The sequence below is a fragment of the Jaculus jaculus genome, chromosome 5, assembly GCF_020740685.1.
Source record: "Jaculus jaculus isolate mJacJac1 chromosome 5, mJacJac1.mat.Y.cur, whole genome shotgun sequence".
Taxonomy (NCBI): Eukaryota; Metazoa; Chordata; class Mammalia; order Rodentia; family Dipodidae; genus Jaculus; species Jaculus jaculus.
This window is the reverse complement of record NC_059106.1, coordinates 125,311,110-125,330,463: the sequence shown is the minus strand read 5'-3', so window position 1 is coordinate 125,330,463 and position 19,354 is coordinate 125,311,110. Positions and strand designations below refer to the sequence as shown.

Genomic DNA, 19,354 nt, shown 5'->3' with positions numbered 1-19,354 from the left:
GTGTGTGCCATCACACCTGGCTTGTTATAGGGACTTTTAAACATGATAACTTAAGTTCCAGAATTGGTTACAGAGATTTTTCCATGATAAATTTCTAGGAGATAAAGGCAGCCATAGGATTTTACCATAGTGAAAACCCCCTTTTACCTACAAGGAAAGGACTTTACTGTTCATATTTATTAAATCATTTCATGTTTAAATAATTTTAAGTTGTCCAAAGTGTTTCAAATTTTGTTTGATATATTCATAAGTGATAAATATGATACTGATATTAATTTTAATTAAGTTACAAATGAAAATGCTACTATATTCTTACATCAATCATGTTTCTGATATAACTGTTTGCTTACCTAGAATTCCTTCCTTACCTAAACCAAATCTCACTGTGTCTGGATTTGGATTTCTCCAACCAGCCATCTATCTGTATATATACTTGTCAGAGAAATTTCAATTCAAGGTTGCTGCCCATTTTAAAATTGGGTCATTTACCTTCTTGGTGAGCTGTAAGAGGCTTTTATAGACTGAAAACATGTTCCTCTTCAGCTTGATTCACAAGCCCACTCTGTGGGTTCTTTTCACTTTTGTGATGTTTTAAGTTGATTGTCCACCTTTGCTTGGCTGCACTCTTTGTGTCTTCTCAGGACCATCTCATTGTTTAATCTAAGGACACTAAGATCTCACCTATGTTTCCTTACATGAGCTTTATAACTTTGTTCTCTTGGGGTTCTGCTTTGTTCAGCAATAGGGTTGAACCCAAGGCCCCATGCCTGCTAGGCAAGTGTTCTACCACTGAGCTATAGCCCTGGCCTTAGAGGTGTTTTTTTTTTAATTAAATATTTTATTTATTTATTTGACAGAGAAAGAGGGAGAGAGAGAGAGAATGGGCATGCCAGGGCCTCCGGCCACTGCAAATGAACTCCAGGTGCATGCGCCCCCTTGTGCATCTGGCTAATGTGGGACCTAGTGAATCGAACCTGGGTCCTTTGGCTTTGCAGGCAAATGCCTTAACTGCTAAGCCATCACTCCAGCCCTGGAAGTTTTTTAAATATGTATTTATTTATTTATTTAAAAACACAGAGATGTGTGTGAGAGAGAGGGGGTGCAGAGATAAAGAGAATGGACACACCAGGGTCTCTTGCCACTGCAAATGAACTTCAGACACATGTGCCACTTTGTGCATCTGGCTTTACATGGGTTCTGGGGAGCTGAACTTGGGCCAGGAGGTTTTGTAAGCAAGTGTGAAAGATGCTGAGCCATCTCCCCAGCCCAGTTTATATATGTATGTGTGTGTGTGTGTGTGTGTGTGTATGTCTTTTGTCTATTTTGAATTCAGTTTGTATAACTGGTCCTGATTTATAACTTATAACATATAACTCAGCCCTACTAAGGAGCCTGTGCCTTCAAGCTAATGCCAAGGTGATTCTACATTCAGTAGAAGCTGTTCTTCCAAGTTTGAATTTGGATTTTATGCCAGGCTAGTGATGTCTAGAGTGGTAGTGACTCATGATGGTGGGCAGTGGCAGCAAAACACAGTTCCTCGTCAGCCATGTGATATCAATGCCTCCTGATAATGATGTTACATGATAATGATGGGAAAACCACCAATAATACCTCACAGCGCTCTGTTGCTAAGCTGTAATGTTTTGTAGACCACGTGTTATTAAATGTATTTTTAAAATATTTGCTTATTTGCAAGCAGAGAGAGAGATAGAGGAGAGACAGAGAGAGAGAATGAGCATAACAAGGCCTCCAGCTGCTGCAAATGGCCTTCAGATTCATGGACCGCTTTGTGCATCTGCCTTTCTGTGGGTACCAGCGAATCAAATTCAGGCTGTTAGGCTCTGTAACCACTGAACCATCTCTCCAGCCCATAAATGCTTTTTTTTTTTTTTTGACTTATGATACTTTCAACTTACATAGGTTTGGGAAGATAGAACCCCTTCATAAGCCAAGAGATGTCTGTATGTGGTGTGAAGTCGGGGCCCAACTTCATTCTTTTACATGAATGGTGTCTCAGCATCACTTTTAAAGACTACTTTCTCTGTTGAGTTAGAGAAAATCAACAGATCATTCATTTGAGGGTTTATTCCTTGATTCTAAATTCTACCCTACTGATTCCTGTGTCTCTCCTGTGCAAACATCACAGTTTTAGTGATTTTTCAGAACATTCTAGAACATTTTTTGTCACCACAGGAATCAATAGTATACTTGTAGTCATGAGCCTTAGCCTTCCCTAACCCAAGGCAACTATGGGGACATAAATATTAGACATGTCATACAAATGTAATACTATAAAATGGGTCTTTTGTGATGGGTTGCTTTCTTACACATAGCATATTTTTCAGGCCCACTATTCTGTGGCATGTATCAATCCCCTATTCCTTTGCATGGCTGAGAAGTAACCATTGCATAGGTAAATCACATATGGTTTCTAGCCCTTGTGGCTGATAGATGCCATATTGGCCAAATAGAAGTGGGCAGAATCGGTGTGGGACCAGCAAATGAAAGGGCAGCATCGCAGACTGGCAACAGGGACCCAGCCTAGATCCTGGGCCCAGCATGCTTCACACACACATGCCCTCCCTAGAACTACAGTGCTGTCCCACCCAGCCCCAGGCCCAGGTGCATTCTTTGCTACCCTTCAAAATCCCACCTGAGGGTTCTTTTGTTATTTGTTTTTGAGTTTTCAAGGTAGGGCCTCATGCTAGCCCAAGCTGACCTGGAATTCACTATGTAGTTTCAGGCTGGCCTTGAACTCAAGGTCATCCTCTTACCTTGGCCTCCCAAGTGCTGGGTCTAAAGGCATGCACCACCACCTCTGTTTACCTGAGGGTTCTTACTTCTTCCTAAGGGTCTTTTAAGAATATGTTCCTTTCTCTTCTCCTCAAGGATGCAGAGTGTGGCCACAAAGCTTCTGCTATGCCCAGGGTCAGTCCATACACTGCTGACTGGTCTTCTCCTCCCGTAGCACACTCTGAGTTATGTCTGTGGCTGGGCCCAGCTCAGAGCCTGGACATGCAGGCTGGGGTAGGTGCATGCAGGAACAGAGTGAGAGGATGCCTCACTCTGCCCAGACTCCATGAAACTTAGAGGACATTCATGTCTCTGTTAGGTCTTCATTTGCTCTGCCCACTTGCAGAGCTGGACACTAGCAATTTCTAAGGCATGGCAATGAGAAAGATCTGGCCTCTGAACATGCTACATCCCTGTGGGCAGCCCTGATGAATGTCAGAGGCACCTGGGTGCTGAGCAGAGCAGGGCCATGGTTGGGAGAAGGGTCGCTGGGAGGCCACCAGCTGGTCTTTCTTCCACTAGCAGGACGCAAGTATTCCCCTGATAATGTGAACAATACAGCTGTACTTCAAAGGGAATGAAAGATAGTTTATTCTGGAACCAAATTTGAGTGACCATGGCCCAGAAACACAGATTCAGGCTACTTCAAATATCCTGTTTCAATATGATCACTTTTTTGTTGTTGTTTTTTAAGCAACAGAACAAAGCAAGTCATAAATCAAAATACTTTTCAAATACATTGATGGCAGGGAGGTCTCTACTATAATCCTCAGGGACCTTTTGGTGACACACTTAGCTTTTGGGTTGTTGGAAGTGAAGAAGTCTGTTCATACATGCCAGAACTGACCTGCAGTCACAGGACGTTAGGACGCACGCAGAGGTGGGCAGTCAGTGGCCACTTGAGGAAGCGAAGGTAGCCCAGGATGAATTGGCTGTGCAGCTGCAACATTACCAATCCCCACAGTCACTGAAGTCCTAACTAGCCAGTCAACTTGTAGGTGCACTTTCTTCCCAGGGACTTTAGTTCACACCCAATTCCATTCTAAAAGAGGCCTCCCAGAAACCAAGCTCGGAGGTGCCTTCATCTCGGACATCCAGTCTCCCAGACCTGTGAGCCATTTCAGGCACCAGTGTGGACCAGTCACATCAGGTCATGGCAGCCACACCCACACGTCCTCCTCTTTCCTTCACCCTGTCAGGTTCCCCCTTGGGCTTCCTTCCTCTCAAAGCTTTGGGCCCAGCCCCTTTACCTCTGACCCTCAGCCAGAGGCTGGGGTTTAAGGAGGTTTGAAAGAGATTTCATCAGTTTCATAAGAAAGGCCTACATGCTGTGTTCTCATTGAAGGTCAGTGTTGCGTAGAAGACAGAGAGCAGCTGGACACATTTAGAATTTCCTGGAGGGTTGAACCAGCCAAAAAGGTCCCGTCTTTTGGCTGAAAGTGGAAAGTTCCTTGCTGTGGTGTGTTGAGTCCTACATATGACTTCTATGGGAATTGCATATTTCATGACTCCATGGGAGAGGGAGGACAGGACAGCACAGAATCTTCTAGCGGACACAAGCGGTAGCAGTGTTAACTCATTTAAGCTTTCCGTTTGAGCTAGGAAGGGGACAGCTCTACTGTTGATTTAGACATTATGGGAAGCAATTGTTTGAGCTGAGCTTTTCTTTATTAGGTGTGCTTTTTTATTTGTTGAGCAATAACATTTTGGGCTACAGAATGCTCAATTTCCATGACACTAATTAAAACCAGCACATGTGTACCAAAGTGATTGTATAGTTGGGGAATGGTGCAAGCTATAATCTATTCCCTTTTTATGAGCTAATCACTTCTGCTCAGCTAAGATTTCTTTGTGTTTGGAAGAATTTAATAATGTGTCTCATTAGGATTCAGCTCTGTACGCCATTGAAAGTTTACAGTTCATTATTTGTTGGGCCTCCGGTAAGCAATAGTAAGTTGCTCCTGCCTCCACCCTCACCCTAAGGCCAGGCGATGGAAATCTCAGCCCATCTGCTGCTCTCTGGAGGTCAAGCACAGGAGACCTGCCAGGTGGGAGGTGGTGCTGGGTGGAAAATCGGAAAGACTGAAGAATGACCTCCAAGAAATCACTAGAAACCTTCAGGTTTCCACCGGTGCACCTAAGCGGCAGTTGTTTTAATGCCTCAACTTTTCCATCAGTCAAATGGAACTAATGACCCTTTACTTCCTGACTGTAAGATTTGACTGAACCAAACATGCTATTGGATTTAATGAGAGTCCCCTGGGCAGAGGGAAGGCAGGAGCTGCCGTCTTGACTCCCGTTCTCAGCAGGCCAACCAGCTCCGCCCAGGCTGCTCGGCCCCCTGGCTGCTCCCGCCTCGGCTCAGCTTCAGCAGTGACTCACGGTTGAGCTAGTGAGTGAGAGGACTGTGCGGACGTCTTGCCACACTCCCTGGACCTGTAAGGGATCTGGAACTTTGCATACGATAGCAACCCTGGGGCTTGGAGTCCTGCAACCCTACGCCCAAGACTGGGTTGCTTTAATTTTCTTAGGAAAAGAGAAAGGCAGTTAGGAAGTAGATAAAAGCTCTTGCTTTCAGCTGCTGGTTTGGAGGGGTAAGAAAGAGCCCTGGAGGCTGCTTGCTGTCATGCTTCCATTTGAAGTGTGGGAGGAAAAATAAAATGGTGGTGGTGGTGGAACTGTCTTTAAAAGTCCTCCAGGGGCGTAGGGAGATGGGTCAATGAGCAAAGCACATGCCACACAAGCATAAGGACCTCCATTTGGAGCCCCAGAGCCCGTGTCAATGTGAGGTGAGCCTGGCAGCCAGCCTATAATTGCAGCACTCTAGCAGTAGAGTAGGGGGTCCTGTCCTCTGGGCAAGCTAGCTGGCTATACTAGCCAAATCAGTGAGCTCTGGGTTCAAGTGAGAAACCCTGTCTCAAGAAGCAAAAAGGAAATGGCTGGAGAGATGGCTTAGCAGTTAAGGTGCTTGTCTGCAAAGCCAAGGGACCCAGGTTCGATTCCCCAGGACCCAAGTTAGCCAGATGCACAAGAGGGCGCAGGCGTCTGGAGTTCGTTTGTAGTGGCTGGAAGCCCTGGCATGCCCATTCTCTCTCTCTCTCCTCCTCCCCTTTCTCTGTCAAATAAATAAATAAATATAAATAAAATGTTTTTTTAAAAAAAGAAATAAAAAGGAAAGCAACCAAGGAAGAGGTCAGGTGTTAGTCTCTGGCCTCCATGTGCGCACACATATGAAAGCATGCATACACATGCCACTCTATCACATGCATGCCAGAAAATCCTTTATCATTTCCTCTTCATCACAACACAATTACCTATTTATTTTAAAATATTTTTATTTATTTATTAGAGAGAAGGTGTGTGTGGAGGGTAGGGGGAGGGGGGGAGAATATGAGCTCACCAGGGTCTCTAGCCACTGCAAACAAACCCCAGATGCATGTGCCACCATGTGCATCTGGCTTTTGTGGGTTCTGGGAATCAAACTTGAGTCCTTAGGCTTAGCAAGCAAGTGCTTTGACTGCTATGCCATCCCTCTAGCCCGCATGTTCTATTTTATTTTATGTTATGTTATGTTGTTATGTTATGTTATGTTATGTTATGTTATGTTATGTTATGTTATGTTATTTTTGGTTTTTCCAGGTAGGGTCTCACTCTGGCCCAGGCTGACCTGGAATTCACTATGGAGTCTCAGCGTGGTCTCAACCTCACAGCAATCCTCCTACCTCTGCCCCCTAGTGCTGGGATTAAAGGCATGCGCCACCACGCTGGCCCCACACATTCATTGTGAAAAATTGAAAAGTGGGCCGGGGGTGGTGGCGCATGCCTTTAATCCCAGCCCTTGGGAGGCAGAGGTAGGAGGATCGCTGTGAGTTCGAGGCCACCCTGAGACTCCATAGTGAATTCCAGGTCAGCCTGGGCCAGAGTGAGACCCTACTTCGAAAAACAAAACAAACAAACAAAAAGTTGGAAAGTGAGAAAGAGCCCTGCATTGCATCCCTCAGTCCATATGTTGTCTAAAGGTCAAAGATAAACATGGTAGATTTTGTTCCTTTGGCTATACCACGAGTCTCAGCCATGCTGCAGTTTAAACCACTACTACGGCTGTGGGTCCCGATCTCATGAGCTCGCACAGCTGAGTGGGAAGGCATAACGCATTTGGCAACGGTAACAAGTTTCTGGACGTGCACTATCCACACATTAATTCACACACGTAAAGGCTGGTGGCATTCCTGGTAGCCCTGTCCCGGGCTGCGTCACACACCTTCACTGCAGCCTTGGTTCTGAACACTCCACACTTTGCATTGCACACACTGTCAAGCCACGCAGCACCAAGGGCCTGAAAAGTCTCAGCGCACGTTTAGGATTACTGTATGTTATGAATTACAGTGTTTTTACTGAAAACACAAAGTTTCTTGTTCTTATGGAAACATAATGGTTTAATTATGAAAAACAAAGACATTTAATAAATTCCTACTATCATCCTTCAGCATGCAAGCAGCAAATTAGTATATCTTTAGATTGGATTGTGCTATAATGCTTGAATTTAAAAATTACTAATTGAGTTGCTGGCTTGAATTTCACTGAACAAATGTGAAAGGAATTTGGTTTGAGATTAGAACAGAATTTCCGACAATTTCTGATATGGTGCTAAACATACTTCTACTATTGTGTAGTTATGGGTTTGTGAGAAGTGGTGTTCTCCACACTGGCAATTATAAAATCAAAATATCAGCTCTGAAAATGTTGAAGAGGCTATGCATCCTGCAGTGGCACATCTTTAGCCAAGATTTAACTCCTGTTGTAAAAGTAGGTACGTTCAGAATGGAGAGATGGCTTAGCAGTTATGGCACTTGCCTGCAAAGCCTAAGGACCTGAGTTCGATTCCCCAGAACCCACATTAAGCTAGATGCACAAAGGTGACACATGCGTCTGGAGTTCATTTGCTACAGTGGCTGGCAGCCGTGGCATGTCCATTCTCTCTATTTCTCTACCTTCTTCTTTCTCTCTCTCAAATGGATAAACAGATAAATAAAAATAGTAAAAAAAGGCACATTCATCTCATTAGCATGCACATTTACTTTCACTTTTAATAAATGATAAAGTTAAATGTATACCAAAGAACTGTTTGGAAATAAATTTCCTTGTGATTTATTATCAGTAAATGTTGGCTTTCTATACCTATTTGTACATTTATCTTACCAGTTTCTCAGGGAAAAGGAAGTCATGAATAGAAATAGCTTAGACAGTGTCAGGTTTTCTGAGGGTCAGGAGTCGCGGCATAGCTTAGCCAGGTCCTCTTCTAGGGTCCCCAGTCTGGCACAGAGGTGCCGGCCATGGCTGGGTCTCATAGGAAGCTCAAGGTCCTTTTGGTGCTTATGAAGCAAAACCCACTTCTTTGTAGCTGTAAAACTCATTGAAACTTGATTCTTAGGACAGTAGTGGATCTCTGATTCCAGGAAGACCCACCCAGGAGATTTTTATTTTTGGTTAACTCAAGGTCAAAGTCCAGACCAATGAGAATTTTTTTCTCCCTTTGATGCATGCGTGCGTGCGTGCGTGCGTGTACGCATGGGTGCATACTCTCCAGGCACATGGGTGCAGAGGCCAAAGGATGTTACCCGTCCTCTTCTATTGTCCTTCCACCTTATTTTCTTGAGACAGTTTTTCAATGAACCTGGAACTCACACAGTCATTATTTTTTATGACAGAGTGAAAATTGGTGCTCCAGGGCCACCAGCCACTGCAGTCAAATGCCAGGCAGGTACACCACCTGGTGCACATGTGTGACCTTGCACACTTGTATCACCTTCTGTGTCTGGCTTATGTGGGACCTGGAGAGTCAAACATGAGTCATTAGGCTTCACAGGCAAGCACCTTAACCACTGAGCCATCTCTCCTGCCCTTCACACAGTCTTTTTATTAGACAACCTGACTGGCAAGCACCAGACATCCTCCTGTCTCCATCTTCACTCAGCTCTGGAGTTAAAGCGTGTACTGCCACACCCAGCTCTTTCACATGGCTGCTGAAGATTAAATTCAGTTCAAGTGCTCTTACCTGCTGAGCCAGCTCCACAGCCCCATGAGAGATCTTAATTGTATTTTCAAGGCCTATTTACTTTTTCCATACAAGCTAGTCACAAGACTGACATCTGCTGATTATCCTGCTAACAACTCAAGGGGAGGAATACACAGACAGGGGGGTGTACTTCCTGCACACACATACATCAAAAGGAGAAAAAAGTCCTCATTGGTCTGGACTTTGACCCTGAGTTAACCAAAAGCAAAATCTTCTAGGTGGGTCTTTCCTGGAATGAGAGATCCATTACTGTCCTAAGAATCAAGTTTCAGTCATGGGTCCATCTTGGAATTCTTGGAATTCTGGAATTCTTGGAATTATGCCTGCTGCATACATTTTGTTATATTTCGGGGACTTTTTGAGAGCAGATAGTCGGTAGATGATAGATAGATGCTGGATACACAGATGCTAGACCACAGGTAGATGATATATAGGTGAGCGATGATAGATGGATAGAGAGAGGATAAATGATAGACACCAGGCAGAGAAAGAACAAAAGATAAAATTCTTTTCATTCAGTAAGACCTCACAAACATTCCACATTAGTGCTTATGATATTTTATCTAGATATTTTATCTATTCATTCCCTGTGATTGGTTATTCAGTTTGCTTCCAGTTCTCTACTATTAAAATAATGTCATGGTACGCACACAGATCTCTGTTCATGTGTTGCTACAGCCCTACAGGACAGGGGCCACCAGTGGATGGGTTAGACAGAAGAGAGTGCAGACACTCCATATTTTGATGAGTATGGGTAAGCTGCCTTGCTAACAGGCACTGTCAGTTCAAGTCCCTATTTTCTCCAACTATTATGATTTTCTTTTCTTTTTTCTTTCCTTTTTGAAGTAGGCCCTCACTTTAGCCCAGGCTGGCCTGGAACTCATTCTGTAGTCCCAAAATGGCCTTGAACTCACAGTAATCCTCCTATCTCTGTCTCCCGAGTCCTGGGATTAAAGGTGTGCACCATCACTTGTGGCTGAAGGATTCAGGAACCAGATGGACACCATGACAGTCTCTAGAGTCCTCAGTAGGCCTAAGTTTCTGTTTCCTAGCAAAGTCTAAGTTTTTATTTTCTGGTAAGGGTGGGTTTAACACTTACTGGAAACTGATTATGCCATAAATTCCTGTAGTCATAGATAAGTTCAATTCCCCTACACCCAGCCAGCCAACTTTACCCGCCAAAATCCTAAGCCAATCAGAAGAGTACACTGTTTAAATCAACCAATCATGTACCCATCCCCTTCTATGTTCAAATCCCTATAAAAACCTTACCCTCCCGCTACTCGGGGCTGTTGTAGGGATCCACTGTGTTGGCTTAGTCAAGAGACTGAGCTTAAGCCTGAAATAAAGCTTCTTGCCCTTGCATACATGTTTGGTTCTCCTTGGTGGTCACTGGGGGTGCTAAGAACTGGGCATAACAGTGGCCCTTTATGACTTTTTTCTTTTTAAAAATTTTACTGAGAACTTTAATATATAAACATATGCACATTGGCTATACTCCTATCAGTTAAAGTCATTTTCTTTTTATTTATGAGAAACGTTGTTGTATGGACAAACCATGCGTTGGTCCCATTCCCCTCCTCTTCAACCCCATTCCACGGAGGGCCCTCCTCAGTGGGGTTACTGGTACTCCCCATAGGGTTGTGGCTTACGAGTAGTGAGAGCAGCAGTCAGTCATTGTGTGTGGGGGGGGGCAATGCTTCTGGATGCCCCTTCCTGTAGCTCTTTCTTCTCCCTCTTCCACAATGTTCCCCAAGCGTTGGCAAATGTGTTGTAAGTCTACTTTAGTGTTGAGACCTATGCAACTTCTGGATTCCTATTTTGATACATTTTGAGTGTCCTCACTGTCTATTGCTATTTCCCTGAAGCAGGTGGTCAGGCTCGACTCACCAATTCCTCTGTGCTGTCACCTGGACCCTGGATGATGTGCAAGAGGTGGCTTATGTCATGATAGGGAGTCAGCTATCTGTTCTTGTCATGTTGATGGGCTTTGGTTCTCCAGGTTTCTGCTGCCATCTATAAAAAAATAAAACAGATTCTTCAACAGAGAACGAGATAAGCGTGGGTTAAAGGGGTTAAGAATAGTTAATTAAGAGAGATTTTGATGGGCGTAACCTCTCTTTTGGCTAAAGATTAATGAGAGCTGCTCACCAGACTTCATGACCCATAGAATTCATGACTCCATAGAATTCTGTACCAGCTATGAGTTCCTTCCCACTGAGTAGGTCTCTTATCCAACCAGAGAGCCATTGTTTCCCTGGCTAGGCTGGGTGCTGTTATTGCTCAAGTGTGTACATCTTGTCTGGCTGGTTGATTTCGTACCTGGCAGGATCTCCTGCTTGTTCACAATATTGGTTGCCATTTCTCCCAGCAGCTCATGTAGCACTTTTCAGCAGTCTGAGGGCTAGCCATAGGTGGCTTCCTTCCAGACCTTTATGATTTTTGAATGTAAGTGAAAGCCTTTATTCCTCCAATTTTTATTATTTTTGAATGTAATAGGATTTAAATTTGATTTAAAATTTTAGTTTCCAGCAGAGTGGAAATGGTATTCTGCTATAATTTACATATTTTAGACTATCAATGAAGTATAATTTTATGAGTTTAGAAGCTCTATTTCATTTTTTGTTTATTTAATCACCTTTATTTCTCAATAGATCATGATCCTTCCTGACTGAGTTGGGCAATATATTCAGTACATCACTTTAGATGCTTTGACGGAAGGTTTGGTCACCAAAGTGGGTTCTGTATGCCATGCCTTTCATTGTCTCTCATATGAAGTGTATATTCTGTGCTGGATGCTGGGCCAGAAATAGGAAATACAGAAACAAAGTAGCATTGTTCTTACCTCAAAAAACTATCTGTGGGGCTGGAGAGATGGCTTAGTGGTTAAGCGCTTGCCTGTGAAGCCTAAGGACCCCGGTTCGAGGCTTGGTTCCCCAGGTCCCACATTAGCCAGATGCACAAGGGGGTGCACGCGTCTGGAGTTCGTTTGCAGAGGCTGGAGGCCCTGGCGCGCCCATTCTCTCTCTCTCCCTCTATCTGTCTTTCTCTCTATGTCTGTCGCTCTTAAATAAATAAATTAAAAAAAAAACTATCTGTGGGCTTTATATTTATGGCCAAGTCTAGTTTAAGATGTTGAACTTATGTGTAAAGATTGGCAATTCTCAAATTTCTTCAAAGACACAAGCTACTAAACATCCTTCAAGAAAAATATAGACACCTAGGGCTGGGGTATTGTTCAGCTGGTAGAGCACTTGCTGTGAAGACCTGAGTGCAAGTCCCCAGCAACCATGTAAATGCCAGGCCGGAGTGGCAGCCGTTCTATAACCTCAGCTTGAGAGGCAGAGATAGGGAATCCCTGGGGCAAGCTGGTTGGCTAGATTAGCCAAATTGGCAAGTGCTGAATTGAAATGAGAGCCCCAGTCTCAATAAACAAGGTTGAGAGTGAGTAATTCATTGTCAAGGTCAAAACTCTGGCCTCCCCATGCACATGAGCACATACATCCCACACACATGTGCACCACACATATGAACATGCATACATGCACAAACACCACACATGCATACACACACAAAGAAAAATATAGATGTAAAAACTAGCCCTATGTCTATTAACTAAATTGAAATTGTCATTAAAGCCTTTTCCACAAAAAACAAAAAGAAGAAGAAAAATCTTCCCACAATCAAACACTACAGACTGGTGTTAAATGGAAATAAAATAAATTTGGAAGACATTTCTGCATACATTTCCTTTGTGTGATACATTGTCGTATATCGTTTGACTTTATCTCATTAAAAAAAGACACAGTTAGTGGAAGAGGAAACTGACTTCATCCATGAATGGGCATGATCTTAAGTTTTTCAAAAATCCAGCCTACAGAACACATTTTAATAGTCTTTCTAAAAATATTTTTATTTTATTTGCATGGGTGTGTGGGGGTGCACCAGGGTCTCTTTCCAGTGTGAACACCAGATGTTTATAGTATTTTGGCCTCTGTCTTTACATGGGTGCTGGGGAATCTAATTGGCCAGCCTGCTTTGCAAGCAAGTATCTCTAAGCTATCTCCCCAATACCTTAATGGTCTTTGTAAAAAGCAGTTTTAGGTGCACAGGAAAACTGAACAAATACTAGACCTCTGTCTCCACAGCCTCATCACGAACAACCTCCACTACCACTTGATAAGCTGTTATAGTGGTGGGACTACACAGTCAGGTCTTTGTCACGCAAAGTCCACAGTGGACATTTGGGTCTCTTCTTGCTGTAGTGATTCTGTGGGTCTGAACAAGTGTAAGATGACCTGTCTACTATGTCAGTATCACATAAGGTAGTCTCACTACCCTAAAACCTCTTACATTTTTCAAAAACTTGGACAGTGTCACACACATAAAAAAAAATTATTTGAGAGGGTGAGAGCAAGAGGGAGACAGAGGCAGAGAGAGAGGAGGCAGGGAAGGGAGGGAGGGAGGAAGAGAATGGGTATGTCAGGGCCTCCAGCCACTTGCAAACGAACTCCAGATGCATGTGCCTCCTTGTGCATCTGGCTTTACATGGATCCTGGGGAATCGAGCTTGGATCCTTTGGATTGCTGGCCAGTACCTTAACTGCTAAACCATGTCTCCAGCACACACTTTTTTTTTTTTGAAACAAGTTCTCTTGCCGAGGCTGGCCTCACAGGTCCTACGAAGTTGAGGATGAACTTTAACTTGGGATCCTTTTCCTCCACTGCCGAAGTCAGTTCTGAGATGACAGGCCTGAGATTCACGTGACGCTGCTGATGGAACCTGGGCCTCCAGCAAGCCGAGCAAGCACCCGACTAACCGAGCTAATGCCAAAGGCCCACTGATCCAGGACTGATGATACTGGAAGCAGAGAAGACTATCTAATGAGGGTTCATGAAAGAGCGGGGCCTGGAGAAGTGAGAGGAGACGGTGTGTGGGACCTGGCAGGAAGAACTGACCTCCCTCAGAGGGCTGGAGAATGGGGGCTGAGGAGCCAGCGGACCCCAGGGCTCTGGGAGCTAGGAAGGGGACTAGCACAGACTTCAGGCAGAACTGAGATCCGTGGGACAGCTGAGACCGGTCCGCTGGGACGGCAGAAAGCCCTGGGTGAAAGGGTGATCAAGCTCTGCTCTTTCACTATGTGAGCTTGTGCGAGCGACTTATGTCCTAGAGAAGGCTGGACTAGATGTCCGAGCTGTCGTGTTCGGGGTCAAGATCACGTCCCCAGCGGGCAGCGTTAGGAAGTGGCAAGAAACCTTCCGAGACCAGCTGGAGGCTACGACAGGCGAGGGGGGCCACACCGTGGACAGGGCAGCGGCCTTGAGCAACAGGCGGCCGCTGTCTCCTCTCCCACGGCCTGCTGAGCTCGGGCTCCTTCAGCCCGGGGTCCTGTCCCCTAAGCGACCCCCTGCGCCCGGCCGAGGAGCGCGGTGGCGCGCGCGGAAGGCAGCCGTGCCTGTCGGCCCAAGGGTTAACCCAGCGCGTGCCTTGCGGAATTTCACCAGAAGAGGGTACAGTTGGAAAACGCTTGACGTCAGGCTGGAATTCCTATTGTATTTAGAAAGGGCTTGGGCAAAACCGGCTCAAGTTCGCTCTCCGCACACCTCAGCAGACCGCGTGGGACGCGCAGCTCCGGGACCCGTGCCCGCCGCGCCCCGCGCCCCGCAACCGGGGAGGGGAAGAAAGAGGTGTGCGAGGAGCCGGGTCCTGCCGGAGGCCGAGCGGCTGGCTCGGGAGTCGGGGTGGGGGGTGAGTGCAGCGTGCCCGAGACCGCCGGGAGGTGCCAGCCCGGATGCCCGCGCGCAGCCCCGCCGCAGGGCGCCTGCCTCCCGAGCCGCGCGCGCCGGCCCTCCGCAGCCGGCTGTGAGCGCCCTTCCCCGCGGGCGGCCGCCGTTCCCCCAGGGCCGCGCGCGGGCACCGGCACCGGCGGCGGGGCGCGCGGGGCTCGGGCTGCGAGAATGGATGCGCCCGGGGAACTCAGCCTCCCCGAGCCGGGCAGCCAGGGCTCCGCGGCGGGCGACGACATCGAGATCGTGGTGAACGTGGGGGGCGTGCGGCAGGTGCTCTACGGAGACCTGCTCAGCCAGTACCCGGAGACGCGGCTGGCGGAGCTCATCAACTGCCTGGCCGGGGGCTACGACACCATCTTCTCCCTGTGCGACGACTACGACCCAGGCAAGCGCGAGTTCTACTTCGACCGCGACCCGGACGCGTTCAAGTGTGTCATCGAGGTGTACTATTTCGGAGAGGTGCACATGAGGAAGGGCATCTGCCCCATCTGCTTCAAGAACGAGATGGACTTCTGGAAGGTGGACCTCAAGTTCCTGGATGACTGCTGCAAAAGCCACCTGAGCGAGAAGCGCGAGGAGCTGGAGGAGATCGCGCGCCGGGTGCAGCTCATCCTGGACGACCTGGGCGTGGACGCGGCCGAGGGCCGCTGGCGCCGCTGCCAGAAGTGCGTCTGGAAGTTTCTGGAGAAACCCGAGTCGTCGTGCCCGGCTCGGGTGGTGGCCGTACTGTCCTTCCTGCTCATCCTCGTCTCCTCAGTGGTCATGTGTATGGGCACCATCCCCGAGCTGCAGGTGCTGGACGCCGAGGGCAACCGCGTGGAGCACCCGACGCTGGAGAACGTGGAGACGGCGTGCATCGGCTGGTTCACGCTGGAGTACCTGCTGCGCCTCTTCTCGTCGCCCAACAAGCTGCACTTCGCCCTGTCCTTCATGAACATCGTGGACGTTCTGGCCATCCTCCCCTTCTATGTGAGCCTCACCCTCACGCACCTGGGCGCCCGCATGATGGAGCTGACCAACGTGCAGCAGGCCGTGCAGGCCCTGCGGATTATGCGCATAGCTCGCATCTTCAAGCTGGCCCGGCACTCCTCGGGCCTGCAGACCCTCACCTATGCCCTCAAACGCAGCTTCAAGGAACTGGGGCTGTTGCTTATGTACCTGGCTGTAGGTATCTTCGTCTTCTCTGCCCTGGGCTACACCATGGAGCAAAGCCACCCCGAGACCCTGTTTAAGAGCATCCCCCAGTCCTTCTGGTGGGCCATCATCACCATGACCACGGTGGGCTATGGAGATATCTACCCCAAGACCACACTGGGCAAACTGAACGCGGCCATCAGCTTCCTGTGCGGTGTCATTGCCATCGCCCTGCCCATCCACCCCATCATCAACAACTTTGTCAGGTACTACAACAAGCAGAGGGTCCTGGAGACGGCGGCCAAGCACGAGCTGGAACTGATGGAGCTCAACTCCACCAGTGCAGCTGAGGGCAAGCCCGGGGGCTCCCGCAGTGACCTGGACACTCTGCCACCCGAGCCTGCAGTCCCGGAGGTACCGAGCTGGGGCAGCCGGCTGAAGCTCTCCCACAGTGACACCTTCATCCCCCTGCTGACTGAGGAGAAGCACCACAGGACCCGGCTTCAGAGCTGCAAGTGATGGGCAGGGTTGGGGGAGGGCACCCAGGCACAGACAGAGTGGGCAGTGGATGGACTGACCATGGGGCAGGCATGTCAGGGGCATGCCATTGGCTGCAGAGGATCGCCTGAGGCCCTCAACTCTCTCGTGGACAGACTCTGCCAAGGATGGGTAAGGTTCCTTGGATGCCACCTGTTCAGGAACAGAGGGAGAAGACTGCAGAAGCCATGGGGCCATGTGGGGCTAGTGGAACAGCCTGGATGGTGGCCAGAGCCCATGTCTGCTCCTGTGTTCCCTTCAACAAAACTCTCAGGCAGGCTGGTCACCCAAGGGTGGCTCCTGCACACCCGGTGCCAGGCCAGGAGAGAGGTGTGCAGCCCAGGGAGGGGTGGTGCTAGCAGCTATTTTTAGTAGAGAACTAATTAAAGAAGGGCTGCTAGGCAGGGTTCCATGCCAAGGCACCTCGCCACATTCCAGGAGGTTCTGTGCAGGCGACGACTTCTGCTTCCTTCTGGGGAAAAGCTGGCTTCCTGAGGCATGGGGAAGGCAGAGAGGTTGTAGACCCCACGGGCTAAGAAACTAAGGTTTTATGTTACCTATGGAGTCATCCTTTCTATCATTTCCACCTGTCTAGATGGGTTTCCCCATTTCACAGATGAGGACACTGAGGTCCAGGGTCACACAGAAGAAGGATTCAGCCCTGGGTCTAATGATCCCAAGCCCTTGTGTTCCTTTTGATGTCAGGCAATCTTGGTCCAGAGGCTTCTGCTGGGTTCATAGCATCTCCTCGGAGAGACCTGTGCTCCAACCTGTCTTTTCTTCTACCCTGATGCCCCCCCGCCCCCACCCCCAGAGGCATTTGCTGAATGATGACCTGACCATGACCCATCCCCCCAGAGGCCCACTGTTGGCTGAACTCCAGAGCAACGATCAGACCAAGCTGTGTTTGAGCCCAGGGAATGAAGAGGTGGGAGATGCCCCGGAGCTTAACTGCTTTTCCCGGTGCTCCTGGCTCCCTGCTCTCCTACGACGGTGCCTCCCAAGGTCTGCTGAGCAGGCTCCCCTTCTTCTGATTATGTATGAAGTGGGGATATAAAATGATGACCCACAGCACTTGACCCCCAGCACTGCTCTGTCAAAGGGTATCCGTTTCTTTTCTGTTGTTTTGTTTCTTGGGTAGGAAGTGAGTTGCACAGTTGTCCTCTCTGGTTTCTACAGGGGACTGGACTGGGCATGGAGGCAGGAGAAGGAGGGTCCTGTCACGGGGTTTGTTCTTAATCGAAAGCTAGGAGTTGGGCCTGCCGAGCCAACCCTCTCTCTGGCTTTCCAGAGCTCTGCTCTGTCCTGTGCTGAGGGACCCGGTGCGAAAGGGAGAAAGCTTGTGGTTGGGTAGAGGTGTAGATGGAGCGGGTAAGGTCATTCTCTGTTGGATTCCAGCCTTGGCCACTCTTTTCCCTTCCTGGGCCAAGATTTTCCTGTAAGTGTGAGGAGAGACGATATCTGGGCCCCCTTCTAGGTCTGTCTATCCAGAATTGCCAAGGCTTGGGCTTGTGGCTATTTATGCTAGGGACTCTAAAAGGTGGGATGTTGTCACTTGGAGGGATCTTGACAGGTAGAAGTCTTGAGAGAGAGAGAGAGAGAGAGAGAGAGAGAGAGAGAGAGAGAGAGAGGGGGGAGGGAGGGAGAGGGAGAGGGAGAGGGAGAGGGAGAGAGGGAAGGGAGTGTGTGGGTCATCCTTGTGGGGTGCAGACTAGCTTCAGAGATGCAGTGATAGGAGGATGCCCTGGCAGAGATAGATTGAATCAAAAGGTGGATAGTCCATCAAGCAGGCATGTGGGTTCAAGACAGACTGCCCTGTGTTGCCCTGCCCTCCCTCACAGGCTCTGAAGGACCTGGCCCTGTAATTAGGCTAGATAAGACCCTGGTTGCCACCCCCTCACATTTCTGTAGGACACCAGGACCTATGGCCATTAAGGGCAGAGGAAGAAGAAGGCAGGGGCTGGGGAATTGCAGACTCTGGGGGGCCAGGACAGGAAGTCTTCTGGAGTGCATGAGGGCTCTGGGGCTCAGTGGGGTGGCTGAATGGGTGGTTTGCCTCTGTTTGTCCCCCTTACTCTCAAAGTCCTTGGGAAGCTAGGAGCAGGTGTTTGTTGAAGGTTCTGAGCCCTGGGAAGAGGAGAAGCTCAGACATTGTAGAGATCTGGGGTGACCCTTTCCGCCTTCCCTGTCTCTCCTAGGGCAGTGGTTTGGGTGGGGTTGGTGTGGGGACTGGGAGGAAAGAGCTTCCAGGTGCAAAGCTCCATATTGCTCACTTCCTCCTCAGTAACAGGAGACCAAGTCCTGGTGGATGTGCCGTGGAGTCTGAGGGTGCCATGGGTTAGACTGTAGTGAGATTCTGGTCACAGAGGAGCTCAGAATGTGACAATAACACAATCACATTTTGTCACAAGGAGTGGCCTAGAGGCTCTGTGAGCCAGGAGTCCCTAGTCCCTGGAAGATCTTTCTGGGTCTCAGGCGTTTAAACTTAGCTGTACTTTAGAATTGCTGGGGGAGCTTTCAAAACTCAATGTCCAGGTTGCACCCCATTCCTGTGAAGTTAGAATCTGAGGGTGACACCCAGTGTCAGAATTTTTATAAGTTAAAGCACACATGAGAACATTGTCAGTGATCTTGTTAAAATGTAGGGTTTGGACGTGCTGCGCTGGGTGAGCTCCCGCTGTTCTGTATTTCTAACAAGTTCCCCAGTGCAGCTGTGACAGGCAATGCTCATCCATCAACCTGGCTTTGAACTCACAGAACAGTGACTGACAGACTATGGCCTGGCAGACCAAATCTGGCATACTGCCTGTTCTTGTGCAACCCAGGACTTAAGAATGGTTTTTATATTGTTAAATAGTTGGGAAAACTCAAAGGAAGAATAACATTTTGTGACCCGTGAAACGTACATAAAATTCAAATTTCATTGTTCACAAATAAAGTGTTACTGGAACTGAGCCCTGCTCATTTGTTCTGGGGTTGTTAGGGTGCTGCAAGTTAGGGCCCAGGCAGGTTGGAGGGCCCTCAG

The 19,354-nt window shown here is 48.1% G+C and overlaps 1 protein-coding gene across 1 annotated transcript; it reads left to right on the top strand.

Moving 5' to 3' along the window:
• The first annotated feature begins 14,826 nt into the window (after window positions 1-14,826).
• Window positions 14,827-17,946, top strand: Kcnf1 (potassium voltage-gated channel modifier subfamily F member 1). The gene has a single exon (XM_004665690.3). The coding sequence runs from the start codon at window positions 14,827-14,829 to the stop codon at window positions 16,309-16,311; it is 1,485 nt and encodes a 494-aa protein (XP_004665747.1). The 3' UTR covers window positions 16,312-17,946.
• The last annotated feature ends 1,408 nt before the right edge of the window (window positions 17,947-19,354 follow it).

Coding starts and splice junctions, on each gene's coding strand:
- Kcnf1 (XM_004665690.3), top strand. CDS start 14,827: ATGGATGCGCCCGGGGAACTCAGCCTCCCCGAGCCGGGCAGCCAGGGC.